This window comes from Thermobia domestica, chromosome 17 (assembly GCF_964235325.1).
Source record: "Thermobia domestica chromosome 17, izTheDome1.hap1.1, whole genome shotgun sequence".
NCBI classification, from domain to species: Eukaryota; Metazoa; Arthropoda; class Insecta; order Zygentoma; family Lepismatidae; genus Thermobia; species Thermobia domestica.
The window spans coordinates 13770338-13787272 of NC_137470.1; the positions used below are offsets into that span (position 1 = coordinate 13770338).

A 16935-nucleotide genomic window follows, 5' to 3' on the forward strand; every position below is an offset into this window, starting at 1 on the left:
GAACTGAGGAAGAATATATACCTCAAACTTTGTAATCGTAGCGACGATATGAATTTAAGGCTTTCAGAAGTTACTGATAGATTCCGTCTGTTATGAACATGAGTGCATGTTTTTTCTATATAGTATAAGGGGACAAAATTATTAAGCTGTATTGCAAGCAGTATTCCAACATACATATTCCTTTGTATCCTCATGAGTTTTGTCGTTCTGAAACAGCAATAACACGATTTTATATATCGCTGTAGGATTTTGAACAGTACAAAGGTTAATTTCAACAAATCACTCACATCACTACCGCATTCTGTCATCTAGATGGTTTTAGTCACATCAAACAAACAACTAAGTTTCGCCTTTTTAGATGATGTGTAAGACTTACTGCTATAGCATTAATATACATGTCTGTACGACACATAAGTCATCAGAATTAAATTTTATTTTTAAATATAATATTCATGTGAAAATTCATTAAAGGCGAAGTGACTGCGTTCTTTTAAGCACTTGTTATATCTTCACATAAAAGTGAGATAAAATTTTAACCAATGTCACACACGTAAACCCACTTCTAAAGAACAGAAATAGAATATACAGTATAATGCAAAGTTTCGGAACACTTTTATGGCACATTATACTATGAAAGTGTTCCAAAACTTTGCTGCACAACCCCTGTACGTTATGAAACCGTGACAACGCCAAAGAATGTACGGTTGCCTATAAGCATGTTACTTTGTCATAATTAACCCAGCAACCGTTGAGGTGTTTCATTGTCTATCTCCAAAGATTATCATCAAATCATGAAGAAATTTATACGAGATTAGATATTTACCGTGAAAATATTCTCTTCCAAACATAATGGGAACCATCAAAATACAAGCATCTATGCCAAAGTTATGCGTGACTATACCCAGAACGCGTATATACGAGGTGTGTTCAAAAAGTATCGAACCTTATTTTTTCCCGCTTAAACCAATGAAGCGCTTGAGATTTTCTTCAATGTAGGTGTAGAGGGGACACTTATGGACAGTCGTGAATTTTTCCCATTCGCAGAAAGCATCAGTTGCTGGTAGTCGGCCAACGAGTGAAGACGTGTAGTGAGTAGTTTTCAGGTTTTGTAAATATGACAGAAAAATTTGAACAGAGATATTGCATCAAATGTTGCCCAAAGTTTGGCGATACCCAAGCGAAAACTGTTCGCAAGATTCAACAGGCTTTTGCGGACGATACCATAAGCACCTTACGCATTAAGGAGTGGTACAACCACTTCAAAGACGGAAGCATATCAGTGGACCACTTTCAGGTAGGCACTCAACAGACCGGAATGATAATGTCATTGAGCAGGTGCGAACTGTGGTCTTGCAAGACCGTCGTATCACAATCCGAGAAATTGCGAACGATATAGGGGTAAGTATCGAATCGGTACATTCAATTTTGAACGTGAATTCGAGCATGAGGAGAGTGTCCGCAATTTGTACCGAAGCTGCTAGCAACGAAACCCATTCTGCGCATTTGATTCAGGCTTTCATCGCCAAACACAACTTTTCTGTGTCGTCAGGCTCCATACGCACCCGGCATGGCTCCATATGAATTTGGTTTTTCCCCCAAGCTGAAAATGCCACTAAAAGGGACCCGATTTGAATCAAGAGAAGACATCATGTGGAATGTGACAGTACGGTTACTCACTATTCCAAAAACTGCGTTCCAAATGTATTTCCGACAATGGCAGGAGCGCTGGGAGAAAAGTGTGCATTACCAAGAAGACTACTTTGTAGAGGATTTCTGTTTCGGATTTCCAATTCAATAAATGGATTTTTGCCATCCATACTTCTTGAACATACCTCGTATAAACGAGTTGAATTAAGGACCACTACCTCTTCAGTCGGTTAAAAACTGAAATCCTTTTGGTTCAAGTTATCGATAAAGTACCGACTCCAAGGTTATTAGTTTTATTTATTTATTTATTTATTTATTCAACAAAGTTCCAAATCTAGCCTTTGAAGCCACATAAAGCGAGCGAGTTTTCTATTTTAAAAAAAGGTTTAAACAATTTTGCTAACTCTTTAGATTTTTGCTGATTTATTTAAGTGTCTCTAGGTTTCGCTGTATAATAAAAGCAGATTAGCTCTTATACCTTATTTTATTTGTAATGGAACACGCCATTAAATACTAGTGTCTGCTTATCGGTATGACTTTCGGGAGAATTTTTCTTTATGACATTCTCCTTCACAAATTTCAGGAACTTCTACAGACTTCACTCTTTTAACAACAAACAAACAAACAAACAAAAACCTGATAAACAACAGTACATACAAGTTTAATGGCAACACTGTCTTTCATTCATGAGATATGCTTTATCACCTGTCATGAAGGAAACCATTGTTTCTTTCTTTTATATTTCGATACCAGGTCGCGCGGTGTGGGCTTTGTGGTGGACAAACATCATGCTCGTGGGTTTTCGCAGGGTTCTCCCGTTTCCTCCCACCATCATCACCGTCTCCTTTAGCCTAATGAGCATAGCCTAATCGGCATAGGACGTAAACTTAAAGATTTCATTTCATTTTTTCTGTCTTTTATATACAGATGTTTCAAAACAACACCGACGATGTTAGAGAGGTGATTTCTGACGCTAAGATACGACAAAAAAAAAGTATAAATCAACCTGTATGCAGAAATCTGTCATTTCAGAGTTATAGGCTGCCGAAAACATGAAAAGATGAATTTTAAAGTTCCATAGCTCCAAAACTATGTGACCTACCGTAGTCAGGTCAAAACTTGGTAGGTCTTGATAGGTGGGAGACCCGGGTTTGATTCCTGGTGGGAGATCATGTGGTTCGGATTCCACGTTAATCAGTAGGTCCATATCCCATAGAGCCTCGCTGCTGAACAGGACGTTAAACTCAAAATCAACTCAACTCCATTTTATGCCCTGGGTTCATTTTTTTTAAATGGCGGTGTTACATGTATCCTCCATATCCAAAATTGCTCAAGTTTTTCGTTCATAAAAATTGGCAGGGTCAATTGTCCTGGGGTTTCGACATTTGGATTCTGTGTAATAAAATACATCGAATTTAAACCATGGGGTCCGTTGCATAGAACAACAACAACAACAACAACTACAACAACAACAACAACTACTACTACTACTACTACTACTACTATTATTATTATTATTATTATTGGGGGGGGCGTGAATCTACACAAAACATTTCTCTGTCACCCAATACTTGAAATCATGTTCTGCTAAATGGCTGTCATGAACAAAAAAAAAAAAAAGTTCTCTTTCCACCCTAGGATATAAATAAGACTAAATTGCTGCAACTATGTATGCCTAGAGGGATGAGAAGGTCTTTTTTTTTTTTTTTGTGGGTGTATATATTTGTGTTATTCACAAGCATTCAGTATCAAAAACGAAGAGAAATAGAACGCACGATCAGAACGAGATGAAAACTAACACACGGGGTATGCTCTACCATTTCATAAAGGCCTATTATTACCTAAACTTTATACAGAAGCGTTACACAAATTTTTCACAATATTTTGAGAATAGATTCTTCACATCCAAATAAGAAAATAAGTTCATATGGACCTGTGGTCGGAAGTGCATAGTTTTGTAGTTATAGGGTGCTGAAAACCTGAAAAAAATAAACTTTAAAGTACAGTTCCACTACTATAGGACCGATCGTAGCTTGGTCAAGACATCACTGAGGAACTAGTATGTGAACTATCCAAATATCCATCTTTCAGAACTTCCGGTAAATGCACAATCGTTTTTAGAGAGGCTGTTTGGGAGTACTTGATCACTCTCCACCTACCTGTCTAAAAATTTGTGTGCAAGTACTGGAACATTCTTAAACATGGATATTTGGATAGTTCACATACCAGTTCCTCAGTGATGTCTTGATCCGACTACGATAGGTGCCACTCACTATATTGGAGCTATAAACTTTTAAAATTCACTTGTTTCACGTTTTCGGCACTTTATAACTCCGGAACTATCCACTTTTGAGCACAGATACATATGAAGGGTAAGGGAAAAAAAGAAGGAATGTCACAAAACTGCATTTTCGGGAAAACGGCGCTTTAATATTGAAAACCGCGTAAAAAAATAGGGTTAAATCTTTTGCCCCTTTTACATGGACATTTCTACATCTACGCATACATGGCATATACAGTCAAATACTACCAATAGTCACGAACACATAGGACAAAGCACCCGAAAAAGCACATAAATGGACATTCCTCGTTTTTTTTCCCCTTACCCTGAACATTTTTCTTATTTTGATATGAGGAATTTAACAAAATATTGTGACACATCCTGTATACTTGTTTCCTATTTATTATCACAGGATTTGGTTTTGTATAACCAAAGCTTCTAATGGTCTATGTTTTAATATTCTCATTATTATATACGGATTAGCACCGTAATATGATTACGTAAAAGTGTATTTTCTAACAGTTTGTTATGTGTATTTTAATTTACTAAACAACACACATGCTTCAGAAAAGTGTTCACGAGAGAGTTCCTACGTGAACTCACGAACTGTTTCTCACACACTCTAATAATTAAGTTATGAAGTCAGTTTGCTGTTCTATAACTTTTATGTGGAGAGATATCACACTCTTTGTAGGTCTCACTTCGCCTCTTACATTTTTTTCCACATAACCACTACCTTTATTATCAAAAGTTTGATTCTATCCATGTATACAGGGCGTTACAAAATTTTGGGAACTGATACCTCACATCAAAATAAGAAAAAAAGTTCATATGGACCTGTGATGAAAAGTGAAGAGTTTCGGAGTTATAGGGTGTCGAAACGTTAAACAAGTAAACTTTGACAGTTCATAGCTCCACTACTATGGTACCTATCGTAGTCGAGTCAAGACATTACTGAGGAACTGGCATGTGAACTATCAAAATATCCATGTTAAGAATGCTTCAGTCTGCACACCAATTTTTAGAGAGGTACGTGGATCTGATAAATTAATTCCAAACAGCCTCTCTAAAAATGATTGAGCAAGTACCGGAGGTTCTGAAAGATGGATATTCGGGTAGTTCACATACCAGTTCCTCAGTGATGTCTTGACCAGGTTACGATCGGTCCTATAGTAGTGGAGCTATGTACTTTTAAGTTCATTATTTTTACGTTTGCGGCACCCTGTAACTACGAAACTATGAATTCCGTCCGCAGGTCCATATGAATTTTTTTTTTTCTTATTTTTGTGAGAAATCTATTCCCAAAATATTGTGACATTGTTGTAATACCCTGTATATGCCATTCAAACATAATGGGCAGCAATTCAGAATAAAATTCATCGAGATATTTGCTTGTGTGTGTGTGTGTGTGTGTGTGTGTGTGTGTAGGAACTGGAGAATGTCGTCAGTGATGCAAATAGATTAATTTTCCTCCAAATTTCCGTTTGAAGTTTTTTTTACTTTCGAGGATGCCCAAAAATTCTGTTGCATGCCATGTTTGAAGCGAAGAAAGTGATACGCATGAACATGTATATGCAATGGGCTCTTGTATTACACTTTAACTCATGCTGTACACTTGTCTATGTTAGCGTACACCTTCGCTCACGCTTGCTTCTTCAAGTATCTATTGTTTTATACGCAGAATACCTCAGTGCTCGAAAACCATCATTGGAGGTCGGCTGTGGGCTGCCTTTTGGAAAGTGGAGTTGCTGCGGAGTTAGGAACTGCACGCTTTGAATTGGAACGTCAAGTTAGTTCGCTGATTTTAGCCACGGACATCACACGACAACAGGAGTTTTTATCTCGTTTCAAGGTAAGAGTTCTAGCTTCTTAAATAACTTCCATATACTCGTATATTGTGAATGGTTAAAAGCATTTCTATTTTCAGAAAGAATCAAAAGTGTCTGAGACGTTTGGTGTTCATTATTAGGATATTCAGAAAGTTGTAGACGCAAAGAGAGAAAATAAAGCGATATAGGATTTAATTACAGTACCTAGATAATAAATGTCTAATAGAAACGATATTTTCGAGTATAATACCAGTTGAGAATGCTCCAAGAGCATTGCCAGAACGAACTTAAAAAGAATGGAGAGATGGAGTGGAAAGGATAACTGTGGTTGTTCCTACATGAAAAAGTAAATCTTTTTATCCACACCTTCTTCTTTTTCTCGCAAAAATTCGCAAAATATGGTCTCTCTATGACTTACGGTTCCCGAGATATGGCTCCTTAAATCTTCCGAAATTAAACCTTTTTTAGGCAATATCTGGGAAACGGTGGCAGTTACTATTTGTTACCAAAATATTCATCATCCTCTTAGATATTGAACAACACCAATATCCTCTCTGTATGACTTTCCATTCCTGAAATATGGCTCCTTAAAACTCCCGAAATTGGACATTTTTTGGCCAATATCTCGGGAACGGTAAGAGTGACGCGAAAAATTCCACCACTTTCTCAGATAGTTTTTGATGCTCTATCGAATGGAGGGCTCAATATTGAACAGTTCGGAAATAACAGACAGACGCACAGACACATAGACATAGAGAATTCAGTAACGAACTTTTTAATTTCGTTGATTAAGGAAACAATTATTCCTCTGTAATAAGCACAATACTTTTAGTCTATTTTAGACAAATAATCTCGTACTAATTGAAGACCGCCTCAAAGCTTCAAGGTGTATCAGAAAAGAACTATCTCTTCCTTGTAGTAAAGTCAGGTTCATTTGTATTAATGTTCTGAGTTTATTAATAAACTTGATATCGTTAAGTAGTTTATTATAAAACCTTAGTAACATTGTCAGGGTTTCCACTCCTTTGGCGAGCACGAATTCCCTGGCTCTTTCGGGCCACGATTCTCAAATTTCTAGGTGTTCAATATATATCAGGTGTTCTAAAATGGACCCCACGAACAACAGAGTGCTATTCTTCATGTCAAAATAAAGCAAAAGTGCTATATAATAGCATACCCTCCAGGGCCTCCTTCAGCCGCTATAGAAAATCAAAATTTCACTATGTGGCAACGTCGCAGATTAACTTGGAATCATTAGCTTTGCTCTTCGAATCCAACAATGCCCCCGCCAAGTGAACTTTGTGGTGGACAAACACCGTGTGCGTGGGTTTTCTCGGGGTTCTCCCGTTTCCTCCCACGTTCTTCATTCCACCATTTCATTCATTTTTCATCATTGGGGCCGCGGTGGCTCAGTGGTAGAGCGTTCACCTCTGGTGCTAGGGGTCCCGGGTTCAATCCCAGCCCCCGCCAAGTGGACTTTGTGGTGGACAAACACCGTGTGCGTGGGTTTTCTCGGGGTTCTCCCGTTTCCTCCCACTTTCTTCATTCCACCATTTCATTCATTACTCATCATCACCGTCTCATTTAGACTAATCGGCGTAACCGTGGGACGTAAAACTCAAAAGACTTCATTTCATTTTTTCGAATCCATCAAGCAGTTACGTCGATTGTTATGCTACTAAGTGGCGCTAGTGTCAACGTATATCGACTTTAGCTGCCATCTGGAAAGAACCGATGTAACTATTTGATGAATTGGTAGATCTTCTCTGTGGTTCTTTATCTGCGACGTTGCCACATAATGCAATTCGGGTCTCCAGACGAGGACCCGAAAGTTACACATATTTTTCGCTTTATTTTGAATTTTAGAACAGTGCTCTGTAGTCCGTGGGCGGCATTTTTAGAATATCTTGATATAATGTAACAAAGCAGCTATATTTCTTTTGACCTGTGGGGTGAGGTTGTTCTAATCTACTATACATGTGCGTGTATATAGTGTGTGTAAATAGAGAAGTTTTGCAAAATAAATTAATTTATTTGATAAAATATTGCCTACCAAATAGCCAAAAAGAGAAGTGGGTTCTGACAACTCAAAACCCGTACTTAAAATTTCGTGACTTTCCAGGTTTTTTCAGCTTTTACTAAAATTTCCTGACTTTTCCAGGTTTTTCTAAGAGTAAGCTTAATTTCTTGGTTTTCCAGATTTTCCAGGTTGGTAGGAAGCTTGATTCTGGTATTTAATAGTCAATTTATTATTGTTTCTAGTGAAATAATGTTTTCACAGTCAGATGGGGCATTCTTTGAGCATTGTTCAGAGATTTAAGCTGTAATTGTTGTTATATATAGGGTGTTCCAAAGCAACACTGACAACATTTGGGAGGTGATCCCTGTCACCAAGATAAGACAAAAAGTATAGACCAACCTGGGTGCAGAAATACGTCATTTGGGAGTTATAGGCTGCGGAAAACATGAAAAAATGAACTTAAAGATCCACAGCTCCATGCTCCAATACTATGGAACTTACGGTAGTCTGGTCAAGACTTCACTTAGGAACTAGTATATGCCTTATCCAAATATCCATGTGTCAGAATCCTGCGGTACTTCCGCAACAATTTTTATAGAGGTAGTTGGTGAGTACTTCAAATTATATGCCTGCAGCCAAACTCTCTCTATAAAAATTGTCACGTCAGTACCGCAGGATTCCGAAACATGTATTTTTAGATAGCGTACATATTAATTCCTAAGTGAAGTCTTGACCGAACTGCAGTAGGTCCCATAGTTTTGGAGCTATGGCCCTTTAAAGTTCATTTTTTCATGTTTTCTGCAGCCTATAACTCCGAAAGGAAGCGTTTGTGCACCCAAGTTGGTCTATACTTTTTGTCTTTTCTTGGTGTCAGGAATGACCTCCCAAACGTTGTCGGTGGTTTTGATACATCCTGTACATAGTTGTAGGTACAGTTAAGGATTTTCTGTAGAGTTTTGTATTTACGTATACTTTAGAGGTTTTGCAATAATTTTTAAGGTTAATATATTTTTGTATTTACAGCGATACCTTGAAGGAAACAAGTTAAATATGAAAGAACCAGCAGACCGACATTTTATCCTTCAAATTGCGTTGAAGTGTGCTGACATCTGTAATCCGTGTCGTCCGTGGGACATCAGCAAGAAATGGAGTCAGAAAGTGTGTGAAGAATTCTTTCGTCAAGGCGACTACGAACGACAACTAAATCTTCCCGTGACTTCTCTCTGCGACAGGCACACGACATCCATGCCAAAAATTCAAGCAGGTAAAACTTAACATATGTGTAGAAGTAATAGTTAATCAATACTTTCGATATATTCTTATCCGAAGTATATTTGAATGATCGTTAGGTACGACGTATCTCCTGTAGTTATCGTTGAATCGAAATGTTGAATTTTGAAATATATGGTCAACAATTCAAATTAATTGAGAATTTAGAATTCTTATTTGCTAGGCAACTAACCAGTTGCTGTTTCGAGAATTCTCCCATAGGGTAATCAGGTTTTCATGTTACAGTTTCCATTCTAAGTCAATTTGTTCCTAATAATTATTTCTTAATTGTTTAGAGTATTACTTTGTTTTGTCAGTCGTAATATGATAACTAAGTACGTCTGATAAACTAGTGGGAATGAGGAAAAAGATATGTTAGTCCTCATTTGCTCACATATAAAGAATACTAAATATTGATACGTTAGTTAACCCCTTTCTGCATGATATTTTTCTTTTAGTGAAAAAAAAATAATAATCAGTATTGGAAATCCTCGTATGGGAACTTGAAAAATAAATTAAAACTTGAATTTTAGATTTTTCACTTAATTCCGACGAGAAATAAGTACGTGCCATATATGGCACACTATGCACTAAGGTAAAATTTCCTAGAATTGTGCAGGGAATCTATCGTGCCATATATATCACTTCATGAAGTAATATCTATACTATACTGTAGGGCTACTATATCTATACTATAGGACTACTATTCTATACTATACTCTCAATTCTTTGGGAAAAGTGCACACAATGTTTCGCTAAAAAAATTATTTTCAAACAAAAATCCACTGCTTCACAAAAACCACATGTCAACGTTTAACCGCCTAATAAAACTCACAAAGAACATGCCAGATGACACCAAAATCTCTTATTCATTCACGTCAATATCTCACACAGCAGACGAAACAGTCATTTGGCGCCTTTGATAAATCACACAATAGCTAAAGTGAAAAAAGGGGATGTGCCATATATGGCACGGCATGCGGTAAGGGATTATTTTCCTTAGTCATTTTTAGATTGTAGTACTTTGATATATATTAGAATTAATAATACACAATGAACTTTAATTTCGAAATTAATAACTGACATACAGCATGGACGTAAAGTCTCTCCCTGATAACAAACATTTATAACAAGAAAACAAAGAATGATAGAAGCATGCGGTTAAAGTCTCTGCCTGATAACAAACATTAATAACAAGAAAACAAAGAATGATAGAAGCATGCGGTTAAAGTCTCTCCCTGATAACAAACATTAATAAAAAGAAAACAAAGAATGATAGAAGCATGCGGTCTGAAAACATCGCTTCTATGAGATTTTGCCACAGTCTGTGCTACCATCTACTGCAGCTAGCCGCTGCGCGACAGTAATTTGTTTAAAAATGGCGTCAGCACAGCAGAAAGCGAAGTGTGTGTTGTGGTATCATGAAATGAAATCTCCCGTCACAGTTCAACAAATATTTAAGAGAGAGTATGGACAGCAGCCACCAGATGTTGAGATCATAAAGGAATGGTATAGCAAGTTTATTGCAACAGGAAGTGTTTTAGATCGTGATAGAAGCGATAAACCGAGTGTTAATGAGGAACGTGTGGAAGCTGTTCGTGTTGCTTTAACCCGAAGCCCATGAAAATCCTTGCGTTGCGCATCACGTGAACTGGACATCCCGAAGTCAACTGTGTTAACAATTTTAAACAAAACCTTGAAATTATACGCATATAAGGTGCAGATTGTTCATACGTTAACACAAGACCATCCCCGACGCGCAAATTGCGCATGTGACATCGCATGGATGTCTTGAGGGTATGACAGTATTGGGTTCAATTCCCGTTGGTTCCCGTTCGGGAGAAGCCGTTTATAACAGTAGTTTGGTCCCTGTGAAGGGCTTAGCCATTTATGACAGTATCAGGGTTCGATTCCTGGTACGTTCCCGTGAGAAAACCATATAGTACAGTCCTGGGCTCGATTCTCGTCTGTCCCTGTCTGTTTTCCATATATAACAGTACTGGGTTCGATCCAGGTACGTCTCACATAGGGATCAACCATATACTAGAGTATTGAGTTCAATTCTACTCACTCCCTTTCGGGATAAACCCTTTCGTTACTGTACGGAGTTTGTGTCCTACGGTTCCAAAGTGGGCTTGCACTTTTCATGGTCTGGGTTCGATTCTTTACCGTTCGAATGTCTTCTTTAGCATTCACTATCGGGTTGCATCGACCATTACTACTGACCATATAGCCGTCGGACAACAGGTTCAGAGTTCGGTCAGAACGTTACGGGAAACCGGCGCAAAGTTAACTCCAATTGTATTCTATAGCGCTAATGCAACTTATTAATGTACGAATTACTAAGTTGCATAGGCGCTAATCACTCGTGCTGTAAAGAAAAATGAATTAAGTTGTTCCTTAAAATTAACATATATGAATTTAGATTATGATTGTTATTTTCAAAGGATACTCAACTTTTGGATTTTTGCTTTTAATTCACAACACTAAAACTTTACGAACAAATATTACATAACCAGTGGCACTTCGCTTTTAATAACCAATAATTTAGACCCATTTAATACGGAAGACGCGGATGTCGCGGTAGACACGAATTATTCGTTATATTTCGTCACATGGTTGATTATTACTTTCACTAGCACTGTGCACTTGCTTTGACAATTGGAAAGAAATTGTCATTGGCGGCTCCTGAAGATATGTCCAGAAGATTGCGGGTTGGTTTCTTTACATCTTTTTGATGAATAGGTGGTTTTTGCTTCTTAGCTACACCATGTCGCTACAATGATTATTATAGTTACTTGCAAGCGAATGTTTTGGAATTGTCAATTATCCTTACTATCACGACATTGATTTCAAAATTATGTTTTACACTAACGAAAATTAAACGTTATTTTAAATTGTTTCTTCATTTTAGTTGCGCGCACCATACTCAACGTGGTTGCTTCTTCGTAAGTGTAAGTCAGACTACTGCACCCTTTCTTTCCGTCCCCTCCTGTTGCTAGGCAAAAGAATTGGTTTGCTACGCAGTTTGGTGATGTCAAGAGCTAAAAATAGCCATGACAGCCCATAGACAGGAATGTTTTGAGACGACGATTGTCCATTGTGCTGAATTTTAGGTCCTTATATGGGAAGGAGAGAGGAACTCTTGCGATCTCCGTCGCAGACAAAATGTACATACATATATGAACATTCGTTTGTTGGCTGAGAGAAAAATTCTTGTGAGCACTTTTATGCGAGGTTCATTTGAAAAGTTAAAAATTTCTTCTTAAAAATTGACTGAGCTGAACTGTATGGTTACATTGGCGCTCGGCAGGACATTTGTTTTGAGGGAGAGAGAAAAACAAATAGAACCCTGCAACACTGATCACTTCACTAGTGTCACCAAATTTCATCTATTGGTCTTCAAAGGGTTAACATCACTTAACTCTTCTCGTGACGATATAACGAAAAATTTTCAAAGTCCTTTCGGAAATACGGTAACGAACACGTGGGCCATACGAAACGAATTTCGGATTACGGTTGGGCCATAATTTCAATAAAGTTTATCAATGTCTTGTATTATTTCAATATTCGTCGTTTTAATATGAAAGTGCCACAATTTCCAACACAACAAAACATGAACAAAATTATTGTTATTTTCCTTTAAAATAACATGTTTAATAATTGGAGTAATTAATCACTGGCATTATTTACCATTAAACACAAAACGTTACAAGTATATTAAATAATCATTGTAACCTAAAATATTTACTAATGTAGTGCCTTATACTCTTAAATGTACCTTGAATTAAATTTCTTACTGTTATCGAAAACATTCATTTTCAATATTTACTTTCATTGAAAACCACTTCTAATATTCTTGAAAATTAACACAATAAATATATATTCATTTTCATATATTTTTATTAGTAGTAGTCTTATTTCAATTCTCATTGCTACTATGAACTAAATATATGACACACAAATTAAATTCAAGTATCAGCACACGTAAATATTTTTAAAATATTGGTTACAGTATGAAAATTTTTACTTAAATCTACAACAGCATTAATTTACCATAATACTTTACATTTATTACATTCCGGTTAAATATTAACCAAGAATGGACTGAGCAGTGGATGGTTTGTTAAACCATTACACTTTTCAAAGTGTCTGCCCTCCGAAATTTCGAAGATACCTACCCACATTAAAATGTCATTTATTTCCATTCCCGAAGCAAAGTGAAAAGATAGAATATTTGGGTAAAATTCAAAAATAATATAGAAGGGACTAATAAGAAAATTGCCTACTCCGGGCATTACATAATATGAGTAACCCATAATATTGGAGGAACCTTTGCTTCAATGTCTTCAAGTACTACTTGAAATGTTTTCGTATTCAACGAAAAGATTAATACAAAGTAAATGCAACAATAGTTGCTAACAATTATCACATACACAACTTACTTGGTACTCCTTTATATTAAAATGTCTGATTGTATATTCTTTTCAACTTAACAACGCGCCTGAAGGTGGGTACAGATAACTACCATAACTTATCACACCAAACTTCAAGTATCCTCAGCTGATTAGTAATCCCAGAGGCATACTGATTGGTTAAAACAAATAAATTGGCATAACACATCGTAAGTATATATTACTATTAAGTGACGCATAGTTGTTATTTAAAATTGAAATCTTAATTCGTTAATTTAAAATATGCTTATTCAGGTTTTATTACCGAATGGTTTCTCACCAAAATATTTAAATTTGTGATTCAAAACATTTTTAATTTTGTAAATTACAACACTATGATGGAGTATTCTGTTTAGATTTTTCACATCTTCACTACGCAAATTTATTCTTTTTCACTATATTTGATAATTTTCATTACGCAAATGCACTCTTGCACTTCGAAAAGAAACACTATATTTTCTATGATTCAAAAAATTAAATTTTGTTGTGAACGCCTTAACGAAAAAATATGCTATTACAAGTAATTTCGTATTACGTATGTTTGAAATATCAAGATTTTTTTTTTTTTTTTTTGAAATGTCAAAACCATTGCAAGTGTCGGTTTCATACAATACAAGCAGTCCGGCTTAACGAACTTGTTCGTTTATCCTACACCTACTCGAGGTTTTTTCAACACAAAAACAATTTTCAAAGGTTTCATTTGCCAATAAACAAATAGCGTGAATGGTTTCTCAACATGTATGACTGCTGCATAGCACAGGAAATTGACTAATTTATCACTTTTTGAGTTGCAATTACTTTTCTTTTGTGATAATTTTCGCTGTGCACCAATTTTACGGTATTTAGAATGGACACTAAATTGCCTTTTTCTTTTCACTAAGTTTTTCCATTTACCTGTATGCTTAGCTTTTGTTATGACGTCACGATCAGCTGATAGCACATCACTGACAACAGTTGGCGATTGACATTTAATTTTACCATTACGTTCACTTTCAGATCGCTTAGACGTAAAAAATACATTCACCTGATTACCATATTCTTCCTGAAAAGGTTCGTGATTTTTATTTGCAGGTGATGAGTGGTTAGCACCTGACCCCTTTACTACGTCATGGATCGCTAAGTTACTAGTGTGGTTTGATTTGGGATTTTGATCACCGTGGTGCGACAACATCATTTGACATTTACGACTACTTGTCTGAGCATTGGTGCGACTGTAATGCTTATTTTTCAAAAAACACTTACGAATACGCTTGGAAAATTTTGAAAAACAATATAGCATACGTTTGACTCTTTTTAGTTTCCGTCTGACTTTATGTACTTTCTTCTTATTTTGCCGGTGCTTTTTGCCACATTGAACCTGTGAACTATACTTTCTTGCCCTTTGACAAACAACATTTCGTAATTTACTAAAATATTCTTGACAGGTTTTCAATTTCTTTTTCCACGTTATTGAGTTATGTTCATTACCATTAGGCCTACCTGGCGTAAAGCCGTTTGTACTATCTTCTAAATACACAACTTGAGTGCAAGTAACGATACAAAAGACGACATAATTCGTTTGTTCTATCTGTATATTTGTAACTTTCAACTCACAGCTTAAAAAAGTACTCTTCTCTTGGCAAATCTCTACCACCCTAACATACACAAAAAATAAACAAGTTTTGTGAAACGGAACGCATTCTAATTTACTGGTTAGCAAGGTGCCATAGAGGCAATTTTCCTCTAACAAATACATCACACTACAAGGTTGCGCATATGGGCTACTTTCATTCCCCTTTTCAACGCAATTTATTACCACTTTAGTAAACCTTTCTGTAGTGAAGCACGCATCGCATCCCTGAATGCCTTTTGTCCCCTTACAAAACAAACAAATGACAGCTGGGTCAGCTGATCGCTCGCTCACACACGGAGCTACGCTAGACGTGATCAACTTGATGGTTGGTAGGGTTTGCAAGACAGCTGGGTTGTTATTCTTTTTTCTTCCTACAAAACTATTCGACAGAGACAAAACAAATTCTTTGGCTTGGCCTAATTCAACGTTAACGTGAGTGACAACAGGAATGATTTGTTTTTCTATCTTTAATTCACACTCAGATATTTTTTTAACCTGTTCAAATTCATTGTCAAGAAATTCAATATTAGCTTGATTTACTACAATAGGTGGTGACTGAGACCTAACACATGGTAAAATAGTACAAATTTCAACACACTCATTTTTCACTATTCGTGCGTATGCTTTCTGAGCAACGGGGGCAAAGTCCCACAAAATACCTTCAAACTCACGTTCAACAAATTCTAAATTACTTTCAGCAAGTTCTATTTTTAATGGTATTATTTTTCTTTGACAATTTTCGTAATTTTGAGTATTTTCTAACTCATTAACCTTTACAGGAGTATGCGCAAAAATTGCAGTTTCGAGAGGATCAGCAAACCTAACCCGTTTTGGTGGTACAACTTGACAATTTATTTTCTGATTATCGCTGGAATCCCTGTTACAACTAACATTGTAAAGCTTTGAATATCTTTTGTATATTCTTTCAGCTAACCTTTCTTTTGCAGTACGTACAATGTCTGAATTTTCATAGTAAACTTTCAATTTACCTTTAATGTCTGACAAGGAAATAAATTCTGATTCAAAAACACATTCATCTTTGACCTTTCGATAGAAATCAGATTTGCGTATTTCATGCATTTTGGCAACAATTTTATCTTCAATTTCAGCCCTATATTCTATGTTCCTTTCCAAAAGAGATTTTGCAATTTCCTGTTTAGCTCTTTTACGAATTTCACAAACTTCCTGTTCTACCTTTAAGGCATTTTCGACTTCTAACAATGTAAAAGGTTCTTTTCTATATCTGAACTGACTTTCTACTATTAAATACTCTGTTTCTTTCCATATTTTTCGCATTTCATGCAAGACAGGAATTATTTCTCTGTTTATGGACATGTTGATTAATTTACTAATGCCAGAACAACAAAATTAAATAACACTAATAAGGCACTACAATTTACCTTAATAAAATACAATTAACGTCGCTTTTATGCGGTTTTACCGAACGTCCCTGTCCGGGCGCCATTTATGACAGTATTGGGTTCAATTCCCGTTGGTTCCCGTTCGGGAGAAGCCGTTTATAACAGTAGTTTGGTCCCTGTGAAGGGCTTAGCCATTTATGACAGTATCAGGGTTCGATTCCTGGTACGTTCCCGTGAGAAAACCATATAGTACAGTCCTGGGCTCGATTCTCGTCTGTCCCTGTCTGTTTTCCATATATAACAGTACTGGGTTCGATCCAGGTACGTCTCACATAGGGATCAACCATATACTAGAGTATTGAGTTCAATTCTACTCACTCCCTTTCGGGATAAACCCTTTCGTTACTGTACGGAGTTTGTGTCCTACGGTTCCAAAGTGGGCTTGCACTTTTCATGGTCTGG

The 16935-nt window shown here is 36.5% G+C and overlaps 1 protein-coding gene across 5 annotated transcripts in view; it reads left to right on the forward strand.

Annotated features, from left to right (window-relative positions):
• LOC145674581 (uncharacterized) overlaps positions 1–16935 on the forward strand; it is a 476266-nt gene that overhangs the window by 373590 nt on the left and 85741 nt on the right. For all 5 annotated transcript variants that reach the window (XM_081744773.1, XM_081744775.1, XM_081744774.1 and 2 more), the window contains 2 exons: positions 5610–5780; positions 8801–9041. In XM_081744773.1, coding sequence (XP_081600899.1) covers positions 5610–5780; positions 8801–9041 — 412 coding nt within the window. The remainder of the gene's footprint in view (positions 1–5609; positions 5781–8800; positions 9042–16935) is intronic.